General features: G+C 38.5%; 1 protein-coding gene across 1 annotated transcript in view; it reads left to right on the top strand.

Annotated features, from left to right (window-relative positions):
- CCDC92B (coiled-coil domain containing 92B) overlaps nt 1–11,916 on the top strand; it is a 79,039-nt gene extending 67,123 nt beyond the window's left edge. Inside the window, exons 3-4 of the mRNA XM_063443974.1 lie at nt 3,594–3,641; nt 10,543–11,916. Coding sequence (XP_063300044.1) covers nt 3,594–3,641; nt 10,543–11,273 — 779 coding nt within the window. The 3' untranslated portion in view covers nt 11,274–11,916. The remainder of the gene's footprint in view (nt 1–3,593; nt 3,642–10,542) is intronic.
- The last annotated feature ends 2,603 nt before the right edge of the window (nt 11,917–14,519 follow it).

Here is a 14,519-nt window from a genome sequence, read left to right on the forward strand (position 1 = left end):
ATGTTGATTTTATGATTTTATGATGTAATGAAAATTGACATTGTTCAGCTAGACAAATGTAAAAATGTGAACAACAATTTTGTTTATCTCTGGAAATGTGCACAATATGGCCACGTCTCAACTTGACCAACATACATGCCAATGTAAACTGATACGCTGTTGCATATGTCAAACTGAAAATAAAGAAATAAAAAATATAAAAAATGCTGTAGCTATTATATAACGTGTAGTCTGCTCAGAGGTCTCCTATAATTCATCCCTGGGTATCGAATGCCTCCTACAAAGTTTGCTGTAGAGTTTGGGAAGAGGAAAGGGCAGGGATGTATCTACCGCGAGGCAAACAAGGCATTTGCCTTGGGCAGCACTAGCCATCTTTGGGCCCCTCCGGGGCAAGCAGCAATTTGTTTTCCAAGCAGGGGCGAGGGAGCACTTTCCCTTGAGTTCTCCTGCTCAGCTTCCTTGCGTGACCCATTGTGATGCCGGGATCCGGAATATGATGTCAGTCCGGCTCCTGGCATCACTCTGCAGCACGCAAGGGAGCTGAGCAGGAAGATCACAGCTCCCTTGCTGATAGTGTGGCCGCCCGCCAGGCTGCCTGAACGTTTGCCTGCCTTCCTACCTTCCCGACCAGCAGCTCCACTGGACCCCAGGTAAAAATCCACCCAGCTCTCCAAAAAGTAGGGAGGATGGGTGAATTTTTCTTTTTTTTAAAATAATAATAATTGGTGATAAATGTGTGTGTTTGTCAGTAAGTGTGAGTGTGTGTCAGTGAATGTGAGTGAGTGTGTCTGAATTTGAGTGTGTGTGTGTGTGTCAGTGAGTGTGCGTGTGTCTGTCAGTGAGTGAGTGTGTCTTTCAGTGAGTGTGTGTCAATTATTTTGTGTCAGTGATTGTGAGTGTTTGTCAGTGATTGTGAGTTTGTGTCAGTGAATGTGTGTCTGAGTGATTGTGCGTGTCTGTCAGTAAGTGGGTGCATCTGTCAGTTCTTATGTGTGTCTGTCAGTGAGTGTGTGCCTCTGTCAGTGTGTGCCTGAATGATTGTGTCTGTCTGTCAGATTGTGTCAAATCAGTGAGTGTATGTGTGTGTAAATGTCAGTGTATCTCAGAGTGTGTGCTGGTCCGTGAGTGTGTGTCTGTCAGTCAAAATGTGTGTTAATTAACAGGAAGGGACGGGTAAATTTAAATTAGGGGGTGCCCAAGATCGGTCATGTCTAGGGCAGCACCTTTTCAAAATACACCACTGGGAAATGGGGGAAGTACACTATATGCAGTCTCTGTGCAGAGATGCAGAGGGAACCAATAAATTCCTGGCAGAGAAATGTGTTTTTCAGCATGGTAAAAAAACAGCAATGGATATCAATGTAATTGGAGGCAAAATTGTAAAAGTGAGTTCACATATGAATCTTGTTGGGAATTGAGGTTATGACGGCTTCGATGACACGGAGGACTAAGTTCCTGAAATACCAATGAGCCAGTTGTGTCTCTCCAATAATACAACATTCAATTGGTACCAATTTTGCTTGCACCGTTTAATGATAAATGGTTGATGTCTACAGTCACTGTCATATGTGCATGCCAAGCTTATTGACTGTTCATTAGTGTAACAATTTACTGAATCTTTTAAGTTGTAATGTCACTGAGCACATTGTTTGTGGTTTCAAGAGTTTATATCTAAAATAAGTAATGCAATCTCTTACTTAATCTAGTATGCATTTTTGGTTATTGTTGAATTAAAAAAAAAAATTAATGTTAATTTCGTCCTGTGTTCATTCCTTTGTTTCAAGTCTTTTTAAACAATCCAAATTATTCCGCACACATACCACTGGAGGTCACTGTTTTGCAATAAATTCCACTTCCTGTAAGCATTCACTGCCCTCATGGTCATTTGTATCTATTGTAAGTGTGTGAATATTTTTGTATAAATTGTGTCAATGCACAGTTAAAATACATTGCTTTAACCCCTTAAGGACCAAACTTCTGGAATAAAATGGAATCATGACGTGTCACACACGTCATGTGTCCTTAAGGGGTTAAAGGCCGGACTGTCTTGTCTTTTTGCTTTAGTTTTTTGTATAATAACATTCTTTACTGAATTGTTCTCTGTGTTTGGTATCTAGCGTCAAGTTATGGCAATATGTAGATTACTGTGATTTGTTTAAATATATGTCCCATAGTGAAGTGAACACTATGGAACTATCACTTCTGAAACAACATATCTGAAAGCTTCTCTAAGACTGAACTAGAATATCAATTATGAAACATGAGTGTTGTCTGCTGTCCGGCTGACCTCAGGAATTAGTTAAAAATCTAGATATTCTATTTAACATTAAAAACTAGTGTTAGAAGGTTACTCCAACCACCATAACTACTTCTGTGTTTAATGGACATATTTGTAGGAGTCAGTATGTCCCGCCTTTCAGTTTGAAACACTGCACATACTGAGATATATTAACTTTTGTGCCGGAGGCTAGTTATACCACCGTCACACGTGACTTAAACAGCCCAGAGCCCTGAAATCTGTGCCTATTTCACGTCTGTCGTCAGCACGCTAACAACAGATGTATTTAGCTTCTCTCTCTGCCTGCAAGGGGAAGTGTTGGTTTCCCCGCATCCCGTTACCAGTGCTTGTTTTGTTTTAAATACCCAATCAATCTCCCTCCCTCCTCCCCTTGCTAGCTCAAATTGCATGCATGAGCTTGGAATCCGGCAAAACAGTCCAATCAGAGGCTTCTCTGTGAGAAGCTTTATATTGGTCCACATGTGGCCCATGCTTACATCGGGTGGAGGCGAATTAATTCAAAAGAAGGATACGTGTAATAAAACCTTTGTATAGTTAAACTAGCGGCTCTTGTATATATAAAAAGCTGCCAGTAGGTCAGTCTACTGTGTTCAAGGTAATGCATGCATCATAATCGCCTATGAAGAGGCATTGATCTTCAGTGAGGCCTTCTGGATGGAGAGCAGAAATTGATCCTCAATGAAGTCCACAAAACACTAGATGCAGGACTCATCTTGACTCCTCCTCATTTAATCTCTCGGCCAGCCCTATCCTCAGTCGTGTGTGCTATTCTCTGCTGGCCCCAGCACTCCCTGTCTGGGCCTATATTTGAGGCTACGTAAAGATTTCTGCCATCCATTGTAGCTGTGGAGGAGGCCATATTCATGTTAAGGCAGGACAGGCAGTGTAGGGGATCCAAGACTGAGTGACGGACTGGTCACTCTGTCCCTGAAGCTCTCCAGTATATTGCCTAATTGGCAATGTACTAAATGGCAGTTTTACTGTGGTGTCCACTGCCTTGCCAGGACTCCAATGGAAAGGAGGAACTAAAGAACCCATTTGCAACAGTGACAATCAACCCTGGTAGTTTCTCCACTGCTTGACCAAATAATTTCCATTTATGGCCACATGCTGGGAGCATGAATCAAAAGAGGGACCTAGCTCATTGGAAAGTCAATGGACAGCTGTCACTGATCAAGTCATTAATATAAAGCAGTTTATTTACTCTTTACATAATCAATGTTAAATGAAGGTAACAGCAAAAAGTAGCATGTGGTGGGATATTCTAATATTTTATTTCTGTATTCTCTTCCAGAGCTTACGTTGGAACTAGAATTGAAGCAAGTAGACCTTTTCCAGCAAGGTACAGTAGCCCTTAAGAGGGCCTTACAAATGATTGCTTTGTCCTTAAAGGATCACCATACACCAGTGGAAATTACTTAGGTGCCATGATCAAACTATTTAGGATTGTGTTTTTTTTTTTTTTTTTATATTAATTGAGTAAATAAGTCCTCGAAAATCCTGCACATACACAAAAAAGTTTGTGTTTTGTGCATGCGCACATGTGTATAGTTTTTTTGTTGTTGTTGTATACCTGTCATCACTGTTATGCTTGTCTTGCTCCCCATCCTTCCATCCAGTAATACAGAGTTCATGTTGATGATGTGGAGGCGTATTAATGAAAAGATTTAAAGGGGGTCGAGTGGGCACAGTAAATTTAAATACAAACCTGTATTTTTAATGCTAGAGTGAAAGTGGTGTCTAGCTATTTAGATATATGCCTCCCCCCACCCCCCTTTCAATTTATTTCTCCATAACCAATATATAGCACCAGTTTATTTCCCATTTAATTTTTTTTTGCAAAGTCACTATTTTATAATGAAACTGCAAATAGAGAACCTTTACGTACAAACTGAGCTAGTTCACCTAGACCACATCTTGTAACGTGATAATACAGGCTTGTTTGAAGATTAGCATTTTTTTCTAAATCCTACAAGCCCATTGGCGGAGGTTCCATCATGATTCATATTTACAATACCAATTAAATCATGTTTTTGCAGGTTTCCAGACACTGTTTGAGGCATGTACGATCGAGCCATGACTCAAATTAAACGAAATCATTAAGAGTCTGCTGTGCTGGGCGGAGGTATCTGTATGAGTAGCTGTGCATCTCTGTATCGGTTAAAATGCAGAAACTAGTTTTGTAGGATCACCCCAGCGTTTGGCAACATGTTATTAAATATATTTAATGGTTGCCATACAAAAACATGCATGGGATGATTAAGAAATATAGCCTGGGAAAAAAATGCAATCATTTTTTCCCCTATATACTTTATACATTTCTGATATTATTTCACAAAATGATTTAAGTTTAAACACAAAACACAAAGTATTATTACTCATTTGGCTTTAGTGAAGATCCCTTTCGGTATCTTAATTTAGGAGTGGTTATCATGCTTGAAATGTTTAAGAACCTATAAGTCTATGGAAGCTGTTCTCCATATTTTATGTTTTCATACCAGTTTGACAAAATGATGGTGTTCTCCCTGGTCTCCTTAGCCTGCCCAAATTTTAACTGAAAATTAGATTTTAGCTGTTAATGTAGAACTTTACTACTTTAATGTACTTTATTAAGGTGAATTTAGCTGGTCTGAGCAGAAGTTGTAGGCTTAATTTGCCTTTAGTAACCATAACATGTCCAAGTGGATGTATCACTATACTGATACCTGATGCCCCACCCAAGCATTTTCAGATGCTTGGGCTGGTTTTACTTACTGTTATTACCAGAGGACCAGTCCCTCCAGGTCTTCTTCTTAGGTGCCACCATAATTAAGTTTCTAAATGCCACCCTTTGCCCATAGCTGGGCGTGCACCTCAAATCACACAATGCCCATTACACTGAATGGGTTATTGGGGACTAATTGGTCTGAGAGGGTATCTCAAGGAGATCAGTGATGTGCTGTTTAAGAAAATGAGGAATCGCAGGAGGAAAGTGAATATTGAAACAGACATCCAATGACAAAGTTGACAAAGGCCGTAGAGCTTGACTAAATCTCTATCCTTCAACAACTTTTGTCAATCTTCGTGTTATATATAGTGAAAATTAGTCACCATTTTTCCTTATGTATAACTTTGAAGTTAAGCATATTTTCGAGGGGGGTGGAGGTTCTACATGCTGATAAAAACAAGTGACAGTTATGAATTTTGTGTGCATACTGAAAATCATTTGTTACTTAAAACAAAAAAAACTGAAATTAGAAAAGAAATGAAGATTTAATGATCAAGAATAAGTAGGAGAGGCTCATTCAACCATAATGTAAAATAGTCTGTGAATGTGTACATTGTTCTGTAATATTGAGCCAATTCTTCCAGCAAAATGCTCCCAAGTCCGTTGACATAATTGTGCCAGTATGTTTTTCATGCACAAACAGTGGCTTATTGAATATAGATTAAAGCCCTTTTCTTGGACTGATTATAAATGTTAAAAAAGCATTGGCATATCGGCACAAAACAAACTGGCATAAGAATTAAGATTCCAAGGGGTGCAATTGAAAGGATGAACTTTGTGTTGATGCCAGTCTCTGTACCTGTTTCTAATTAAAACTGGAGCTTGATCGTGTGTCTGTGACCTCTGCAGAGCAGAACTCTCTTCATTGACCTCTATTTAAAACAGAATGCTTGGGAATAAAGAGTTATATCCCTGCAACTGTTGTATGGAATACAATATTGCGAGATCTACGCCACCAACTCATGAAATAGGTAGTGCTAACTTCCAACCCCCATTAGATTAGATTGGGACTAACTTAGACCTTGACAAGACACAAGGTATTTATTGTTTTCTGCCCAAAGTAATATCCAATAAAGAGTGGATGGGAAGGTGAGAAGGAGTTCCACTTCTGAAAGTGGAAGGAATCCCTAAAATCTTTTACGAATACACTTGTATGTGTGTTACTAACAGAGTTTAGATCCCATTTTATTTGTGACGCAACAGGGAAATTTTAAGATGGAAAATAAGAGTTGCATATTATTAAAGGATCTCTCACTTGTTAGTATTTCATAAAGGTATACATTTTATGAAATACTGATGCTGACTGCGTTGGAATTTGATTGAAATTCAACCTTAATCCAAAGATTCCAAGACTCCTTTGTTATGTAGACCAGCCTGAGGAGGACAAAAGGCTGAGCCTTGTCTCACTCATTGCATCGTCTCACTCATCGCAAAAAGACCCATAAAAGAGATCTGCTTTATGCTTTCTTTCAGTATATAAACGTTAAATAGTTATGCAACTTGCCTGTAAACAGAAACATATCACACAAAATAAATCTCTATTTCTCTTAAACTATAAATCGGCTAAGAAATTAAAATTGAGTAAAATCTGATTAGACAAAATTATTTACCCCCGAGCAATGGAAGGTATGGAATCGGGATGGGGTTGGAAAGGTCCTAAGGCTGCATCACCAGTGACACAATACTTGTCACTAGTGACACCAATATTCGGCAGACCCGCTCACTATCACCCTGTCTGGCCATCCCTCAGTCTTCAGGACCATGCAGGGACCACTGCTGAAGAGCTCCTTACATGCACCTAGCCCTCTCTGCAACTAATGATGTGCTCGCGCTGTGCTTCCTGGGGTCCCCAGATGCGGGATACCAGGGAACTAAAACGGGACAGCAGGACAGGACCCCAAAATTAGGACTGTCCCACCAAATGTGGGACTGTTGGGGGGGCCTGAAATTAGACGGTGAAGGTGGTTTGCTTGGTCAGACAGAATTCAAACTAAACCTTTTTTTCATGGAGGCTGCTTAATTCGCAGCCAGTGGAGGTGTAACTGATGCCGCATAAACAGCAACTCAAGTGATATAACTTCTAAATGACAGGATTAAGAAAAGAGACTGCAGGGGAATGTTCATTACACCAAACGTCCTATGGTGCTTAGAGTATCCCTTTAATATTATGGGCCTGCTTTGCCGCAATACTTCCTCATCTTTTCTTCACAAGTGATAGTTACGATTTAAATTCACCTCCACATTTGAATGAAATGGGTTGGAACAGCTCTGGACGTCAATGTGGTATTAATGGAGTGACATGACTGGACATGACTGGATGTACTGTATTGGCACACTTTTGCTTTGTATAATTGTTTGAATGCCTTTTGCAATGTAAGTTACGGTATTTGAAGATCGTTGTAAGGGAACTTTTTAGCCAGTTAGCTTTGCCCAGACATACATCATGTTCAAGGGCGTACCTAGAGCATTTGGCACCTGTTGCAGATATTGTGTTTTATCTTAAATGTGTGTGTGGTTTCTTTCAATAGCTGCTTTTAAAATTTTAAGAGTCAGAGGTGTAAAGCAATGTATTTGTGCACGTCTCTCAAAATATTAAATCTATTAGCATTATCCAAGTATCCTCATTTGAAAAGTTCCATCTTTTTTAAGATGGACAATGGTTTTTATTATAAAACAATACGATATTGGCCATAGTGAAAACATATAATTCTATAATTTTATTGTAAAATCATTCCTATTTTAGAAGGTTATTATATGTTAACTTGAGTTGACATGTTGGATATAGTAAGCTTGCCGTATAGGTTATGGTCCTTTGTCCCTGTCTCCGTGCACACAGTTAATGATAACTGCACCTGTTGGAAATATATGGCCTCTCCAATGTCTGACAACAGAATGTGCTGATCCTTAATCTGTATTTTGTATATATTTTGTTCTTTAATGCAGCACCACTACTGATAAATGTATGTTACTGGTGTGCCCCCAATTCCCTGTTTTTCTATGTATATTTGGAATCCTGACCCGATTCCTATTGGGTTGAGCACCACACCCATCCACTATAGGTGTTCCTTTGGAGGTTACCACAGGAACGCATAATTTGAGGAGAGTCTCTGGAAGCAGTTTAAGCAGTATTGTAGTTATCATGTTAATCTCCCACATTGAAATTAGTGTAGGACCCACCGATATTGGGGTTCAGTGATAAAGTGGTGGGCTTAACATAATATGGCCACATGGTGTAAATGAATCTCTATATTTGTTTGTTAAGATAGGTGATTTTAAGTAGTTCAATAAAACAAGTTGAGCACAGCTTCAATATATCTATAAAATACATAAGGCTGAGCACAATACAGAGACAACCATACCACAAGCAGAGCTGAGAGAAAATAGAGATATAATACACAGAGCTGGGGACAATACAAAGATACCCATACAATACACAGAGCTGGGTAGACTACACAGATACGCATACAACAGGTGAAGTTGAGTAAAATACAGAGAAATAACACAGAGCTGGGGATAATAAATAGATATTAATAGCTATCTCTCACAGCCGGGACCATTGTGATGGATTACACAGAGCTGCAATACAGAGATCCCACACAGTACATGTCTCTGAATAAAACTCCAGCTCTCTATCCTCCTTGCCCTTCCTTAGCTTTCCCTTACATGATCTAATCTTAATTAGTGCTCCTGCTATGATAACTTTCCCTTTCTAATAAATATTGCCTCAGTAATGATTCATGTCAGCTAATCCATTAGCTCTAAGCACACAGTGTGTATGTGGTTAAAGAATCAAGATACTCATAGATGCCAAACATTTCAGCTACTCCCGACTCAATATTAGCTCTCAGCACACAGTGTAAACAGGTTTAAAGCAGCAGGATACTGATATTACCTTTGTAGCTGGCAATATATTTAATCTGCAGTGGTAATATGGAGCCAAGAAGTAGCTGACATGGTTGACAGAATCAGTAATGATTAAAGATTAAAACAGATTGAAATCAGAACCAGATCAGTCCTCAGAGTCACAGCCCCAGTCCTGTAGTTTGAAGCTTCACAACTTTTCAACTAGCCACAGCATGAGTGTCTTAGGTCTCAGGTGTAGAGTGACTGAGCACTTTAAAGAAGATGGAGGGTATGTGCAGAATAAGTTATCAAAACTATTAGTGACAGGGAGCACAGTATTCTGAGTCAGACATGCCCCCTCCTTTTGTTACCCCTGGACTTTCCTGGCTTTATATATATTAAATATATATTTGAGTAAATGCCTTTGCTTCATCACCCCTCAGTCAGTGACTGGGTCTATTGGGGGAGAGAAACATATATTATATATTTACATTAGGCAGGTGCCAGGAGCTGTAGCTGCTGTGCTCTCTCTGTGTTACTTACAAAATAGCTCATTGCTTCCTGTGGCCTTTTAATAGAGAGGCCAATAGCATGCCTCCACTCATGGGCAGCTGGCTCTGTTGCAACTCCATTCTTGAAACCCCTTGTTAAAGGACACTAAGCATGTGTAAAATCTGCTGAAACAGATTTGAATTTTTTTAAAAATGTTTACATGTCTGGGTGCTCTCCAGTAAGCTTATCCAAACAGCTACCAATTAGGGAGGAGGGGCAGAACTGAAGCTAATTATAGAATTAAAGAGCCACTAATTTTTCCAATTTATTTGGTTTACCACCCTCGTCCACAAAAAGAATCTTAGTGTTTCTTAACTACTGCAAATAGATTTTTTTCCAACATAAAACTAGTGGGGCACTGCTCCTATGGAGGAACTTCTACTGGTAAAACTCAAGATTCACTGGTTGGTGCACTTGATGCACTCAAAGTGACAGCAAAGCTCTAGGAGGTGCATGAGGACGGAAGTAAATATGTGGCATTAGGCTGTCATCTTACTGATGCAATTATAGAGCCACCTCTGTTTATCTCAAACCATTCCTAAATGCTTTAATACTTAAATGGGGGATAGGGCCAGTCTACCTCAAGCTGTAGTGGTAACTTTGCTCAGAGTGCCCCCTTTAAGTGGTCCATGTAGAAGGGACATTTTGTCCCCCCAACATTTTCATTTACCATCAGCTAGTAAATGTAGAATTTTCAACAAAGAAGACAATTAGTATAAAGAGGAAGAAAACAGTAATATTGTATCTGTGCTTAATGACAAATATGTTTTGACTTACATTATAACTAAAGAGAAACTACTGAAAACTGAAAAAGTTAACTTTTAGGACCATTTGCTAATTTTAGATTGTATGTTTACCATGGATTATTGGTCCTCAAATCAGATTTCTGCTCACATACAGAATTTATGTCTTGGCTTCAGTTTATGCGAATGAAAATGTTTTTCCCCTCTAAGTGACGGGGCTGATTTTAGCAGTTTATGAATTTAGACTCTTGAAACATTCTCTGTCTTAAATCATACCATTGTCTTATGCAGTATAAATATCCTGTAATCTAAATATCTGTTTTTATATTTTTCTATAGATCTTTTTGAACAAGAGATGGAGGAAAAATGCCGGATCCTGGAAGCAAGATACATTGAAAAGGAAAAATTTACCTCTGAGCTAAAGAAAGATCTCTATCACCGGGAAAATAGAGTAGCTGCACTAAGATCCAAACTGAGGGACAAGGAGAGGAGATTCTTGGATGAGCTGAAAAGAAGAAGTCATCGAGTGACGATCCTCAACACAGAGTTGCAGAAGCAGACGGAAGCTACAGCATATTTGTCATTTCAACTCCATACCACCAAGCAGAAGCTTCTCAGTCACCAACAAGACACTGAGATGTTTTTTCGGCCTATTGACTTCACTGTACTTAAGCAACCGTATAATGAAGGGAAGGGAAAAAGGAAAACCTATAAGAACCACAGTGTTTGGCGGCAGATGTCAGAGTGCACGACAGCCAAAGTATTATCAAGAGACTCATTTCAAAGAGAGCAAATAACTAGCTTTGACGATCTGGAACCTATGCCAGATCCAGCCCTGTTTTTATATCCCAAGAGGCATGTTCCTCCTCGTCGGCACAGATCAGAGTCCAAATCCTCTAGCTCCCACCATGGTGGTGCCGTAGGACTAAATACTCAATGTCCCGAAACGTTTTCAGCAGAAAATGATAATCTATCACCTAACATTCCAGTCGTTAAAGCCAAGCTCCCAAAAAGTGAAAGGGGGAAACAGCAGTCCTTAGCCCGGCATGATTCTAGAGATTCCGAGTAAAATAGGACAGATTATTAATACAATAATTACACAAATTAAATATATGTAGTAAATATTGACCGGAAATAATCTAGACATAAAACTCGTCCTTGGCCTATATATCCATATACAACATGGATATATTAAAGGCTGTTATTTTAATAGCATTTATTATTGCTGTCTTCCTCTTTATGCTAGTTTTCTTCATGTTGTATATAGGCTGTACAGGACTACCAGTATAAAAAAAATAATCTTTTTTTGGATGTGTTGCCTATAGATTTACTTGTCATAGAAGCATCCTCTTTTGCTATAGCTCTATTTTTCTACCAATGTTTTTGCTTTGAGATTATGGTGTCTGTTGCATGATGCATAGTCCAGCACTGCAATGTCTACAGGAGAAATGTTCTTTGACCTCATACACACAATCAGGATTGATCCCCTTTGAAAATGTATGCAAGAAGGACAAATCACAGCATCATTCTGTAAGGCAGGTTGTTCTCATAAATGCAATTTGAAATGGGGACATAAGAAAAGAAGAATTGAAGAAAACGTGGCTATTCTTTTAGAATTTAGAAAGCGCTGACTATGGAATACCCTATAGATCTTATATAAACTGCTGGGTAGATAATGAAATCAAGGTGTATAATCAAGTGTACGGTAAAGATAACCAGGGGGAATACTGTTAATTTGAAGTGAACCAATCACAAGGACGAAGACATTTCCTTTCAATTAAATGTATGTTTTTTTTATTTATTTATTATTATTTAAACATATCCTTTCTACTGGATTCTGAGGATCAGCTTCTGAAGTCTTTAATTTATACTTTTTTTTTTTTTTTTACTGTAAACAAGCTTATATTTGAATAATGTTTTACAACATGCAAAAGGGATCTATTAACGCTTTGTGCACCCCAAAGAATGTTGACCCTCTGCTTAGCACATGAAGGGTTACGTCACCCCAGTTTTGTACTGGCATAAACGAGCAAGGTGGTTTTTCAATGACATGTAGCTGCTTGTAGTCAACGGATATCATTACATTTGTTTCATTACATACCAAAGTACCATTTGCATCACAGTAAGCTGACGTGATATTTTTACCCACGTTTTCAGCTATGTTAGGCCTACAAGCTGCTTATGAAATAGTCAGTATTACACTAAACCCTTTGAGTGCTAACTGCATGTGCAGAACATAGCTAAATACTCCTTACTGGTACTCAAACTAGCTCAGATTATCACAATTCTTGTTATAAATTCACGATAATAATGTATGTAATTTATCTCAACAGGTACCAGGCTGAGCAGCTGCTGTCATTTAGCTGCTGTGTGGTTGGTTCTTGTTAGTTAGAATTACCGTGTAGCAACAGATGGTGTTTCAGGATGTCCAGGTCTGATAGGGACAGTAAAGCACTTTACTTACTCATTAGACTATTGATGTGTCTACTTTCTCCAGACGTTATCATAGAAACCTTCACATTTCCTAGCTCTGCTGATATACTTGATGATCATTAAAACATGTCAATCTTCTTCCGTCCAACACCCTTGTAAAAATATCCCAATCTTCTTTCAAAGAATATTTTATTGAGCATTTTCCTATGTAATACAATGGTTTTCTGCAGTTCCTGCTATGTTCCTGCTTGATCCATTGATAAGACCAGGATTGAATTGTGGCATTTTTGTGTTTGCTATCTATAGAGCAATTCCTTTTTGTTTGTTTGTGTGTTGTAGCACATACTCTCAGGTATGATGGATTGCCTCGGTGATAAGTTGTGTAGCAGGTTTTCTTTTTTAATTGTGGTTTCCACATATAGCGAACAGAGAATTTTGAATGTTCACTCCTTGGATGCCTAAAATTATCAAAATTAAGTTCTTTGAAGCATATTTTTTAAGCAAAGTACACCTTTGACAATTAGTGTGTTAACACACATTAAAATGTAAAGGAATCCTTTAGGCACCATAACAACATTATCTCGATTAAGTTGGTATGGTGCCTAGAATCCTTTAGAGCCATCCTATCTTTAACTTAAAAGTTTCTCGACAGTTTAACACTCAAAGGTAAGATGGCACCCAGGGGCTACAGTCACCTAAACAACTTAATTAAGATGAACATTTTATGGCGCTCGGGGTATTCTTTATAAACAGAATTTTTCTTTTTGCAATTAAAGCTGTTTTATAAACTAGGTAATCACTGGGGGAAAAAACTAAACTATTCACTATGTAAGCAATGCTTTATCAAAATCTACCTCTGAAGAGATCTTCTACATGCTTAGTAAAATATCACATAATGTGGTTTACATTTTGCCATAACAGTAAAGGTGGACCTGTCATTTAAAATAAACATTGCCTTAATTGATAGAATTATTTAAACAGTAAAAGAATAATGATAAAATGTCCTTTTCTGTTACAAAGCACACAATACAGGTAAATGTGTAACTAAAGCTGGATCATAAACCACAAAATTAGAAAATAAATGTTTTCTGAAACAATTTTTTTTTTTTTAAAGAATCCTGTCATTATAATCTCCACCATAATATTGTGTGAGTAGATGTTTTTTATTATCTTAGTGGCTACCTTAGTTGTCCTGTAGTAGCAATAATTAAACTGTTATAAGTACTTTCTTTTCAAGTACTCTCTCTTGCACCATGTAGCTATGTAAAATAGTTGGTGTAATTTCTAAGCCTTTTTCTGTTCTCAGAGAACCTTGGATTCTGCATCACTGATCTGCTCATTTACATGTGTGCAGATACTTACTGCACTTTATAACTCACAATACTTTAGTATATTTACATTAGAAATGCACATAACTGGTATTAGATGTTGTGTGTGAGCTTGTGGATAGCAGTGTTTATCTTGCATTGCTAATAACTGCAGAAACCTCTTTAAAGGACCACTATAGGCACCCAGACCACTTCAGCTTAATGAAGTGGTCTGGGTGCCAGGTCCACCTAGTTTTAAACCTGCAGCTGAAAACATAGCAGTTTCAGGAAACAGCCTCTAGTGGCTGTCTCCCTGACAGCCACTAGAGGCGCTTCCGCAATTTACACTGAGTAAATAGAACTTATTTGACGCTGGAGGTCCGTGAGGACAAAAAGATCCCCATAGGAAAGTATTGAGTAATGCTTTCCTATGGGCGGGTTTAAATGTGTGTGCGCCTCTGGCCATGCATGCGCATTCATGTCCACTCAGGAGCTGATGTCAATGGAGGAGGAGAGGTTACCAGTGCCAAGCTAGTCCGGCGATGGATTAAGGTAAGCAAATAAATGGTTAATTA

The sequence above is a fragment of the Pelobates fuscus genome, chromosome 1, assembly GCF_036172605.1.
Source record: "Pelobates fuscus isolate aPelFus1 chromosome 1, aPelFus1.pri, whole genome shotgun sequence".
NCBI classification, from domain to species: domain Eukaryota; kingdom Metazoa; phylum Chordata; class Amphibia; order Anura; family Pelobatidae; genus Pelobates; species Pelobates fuscus.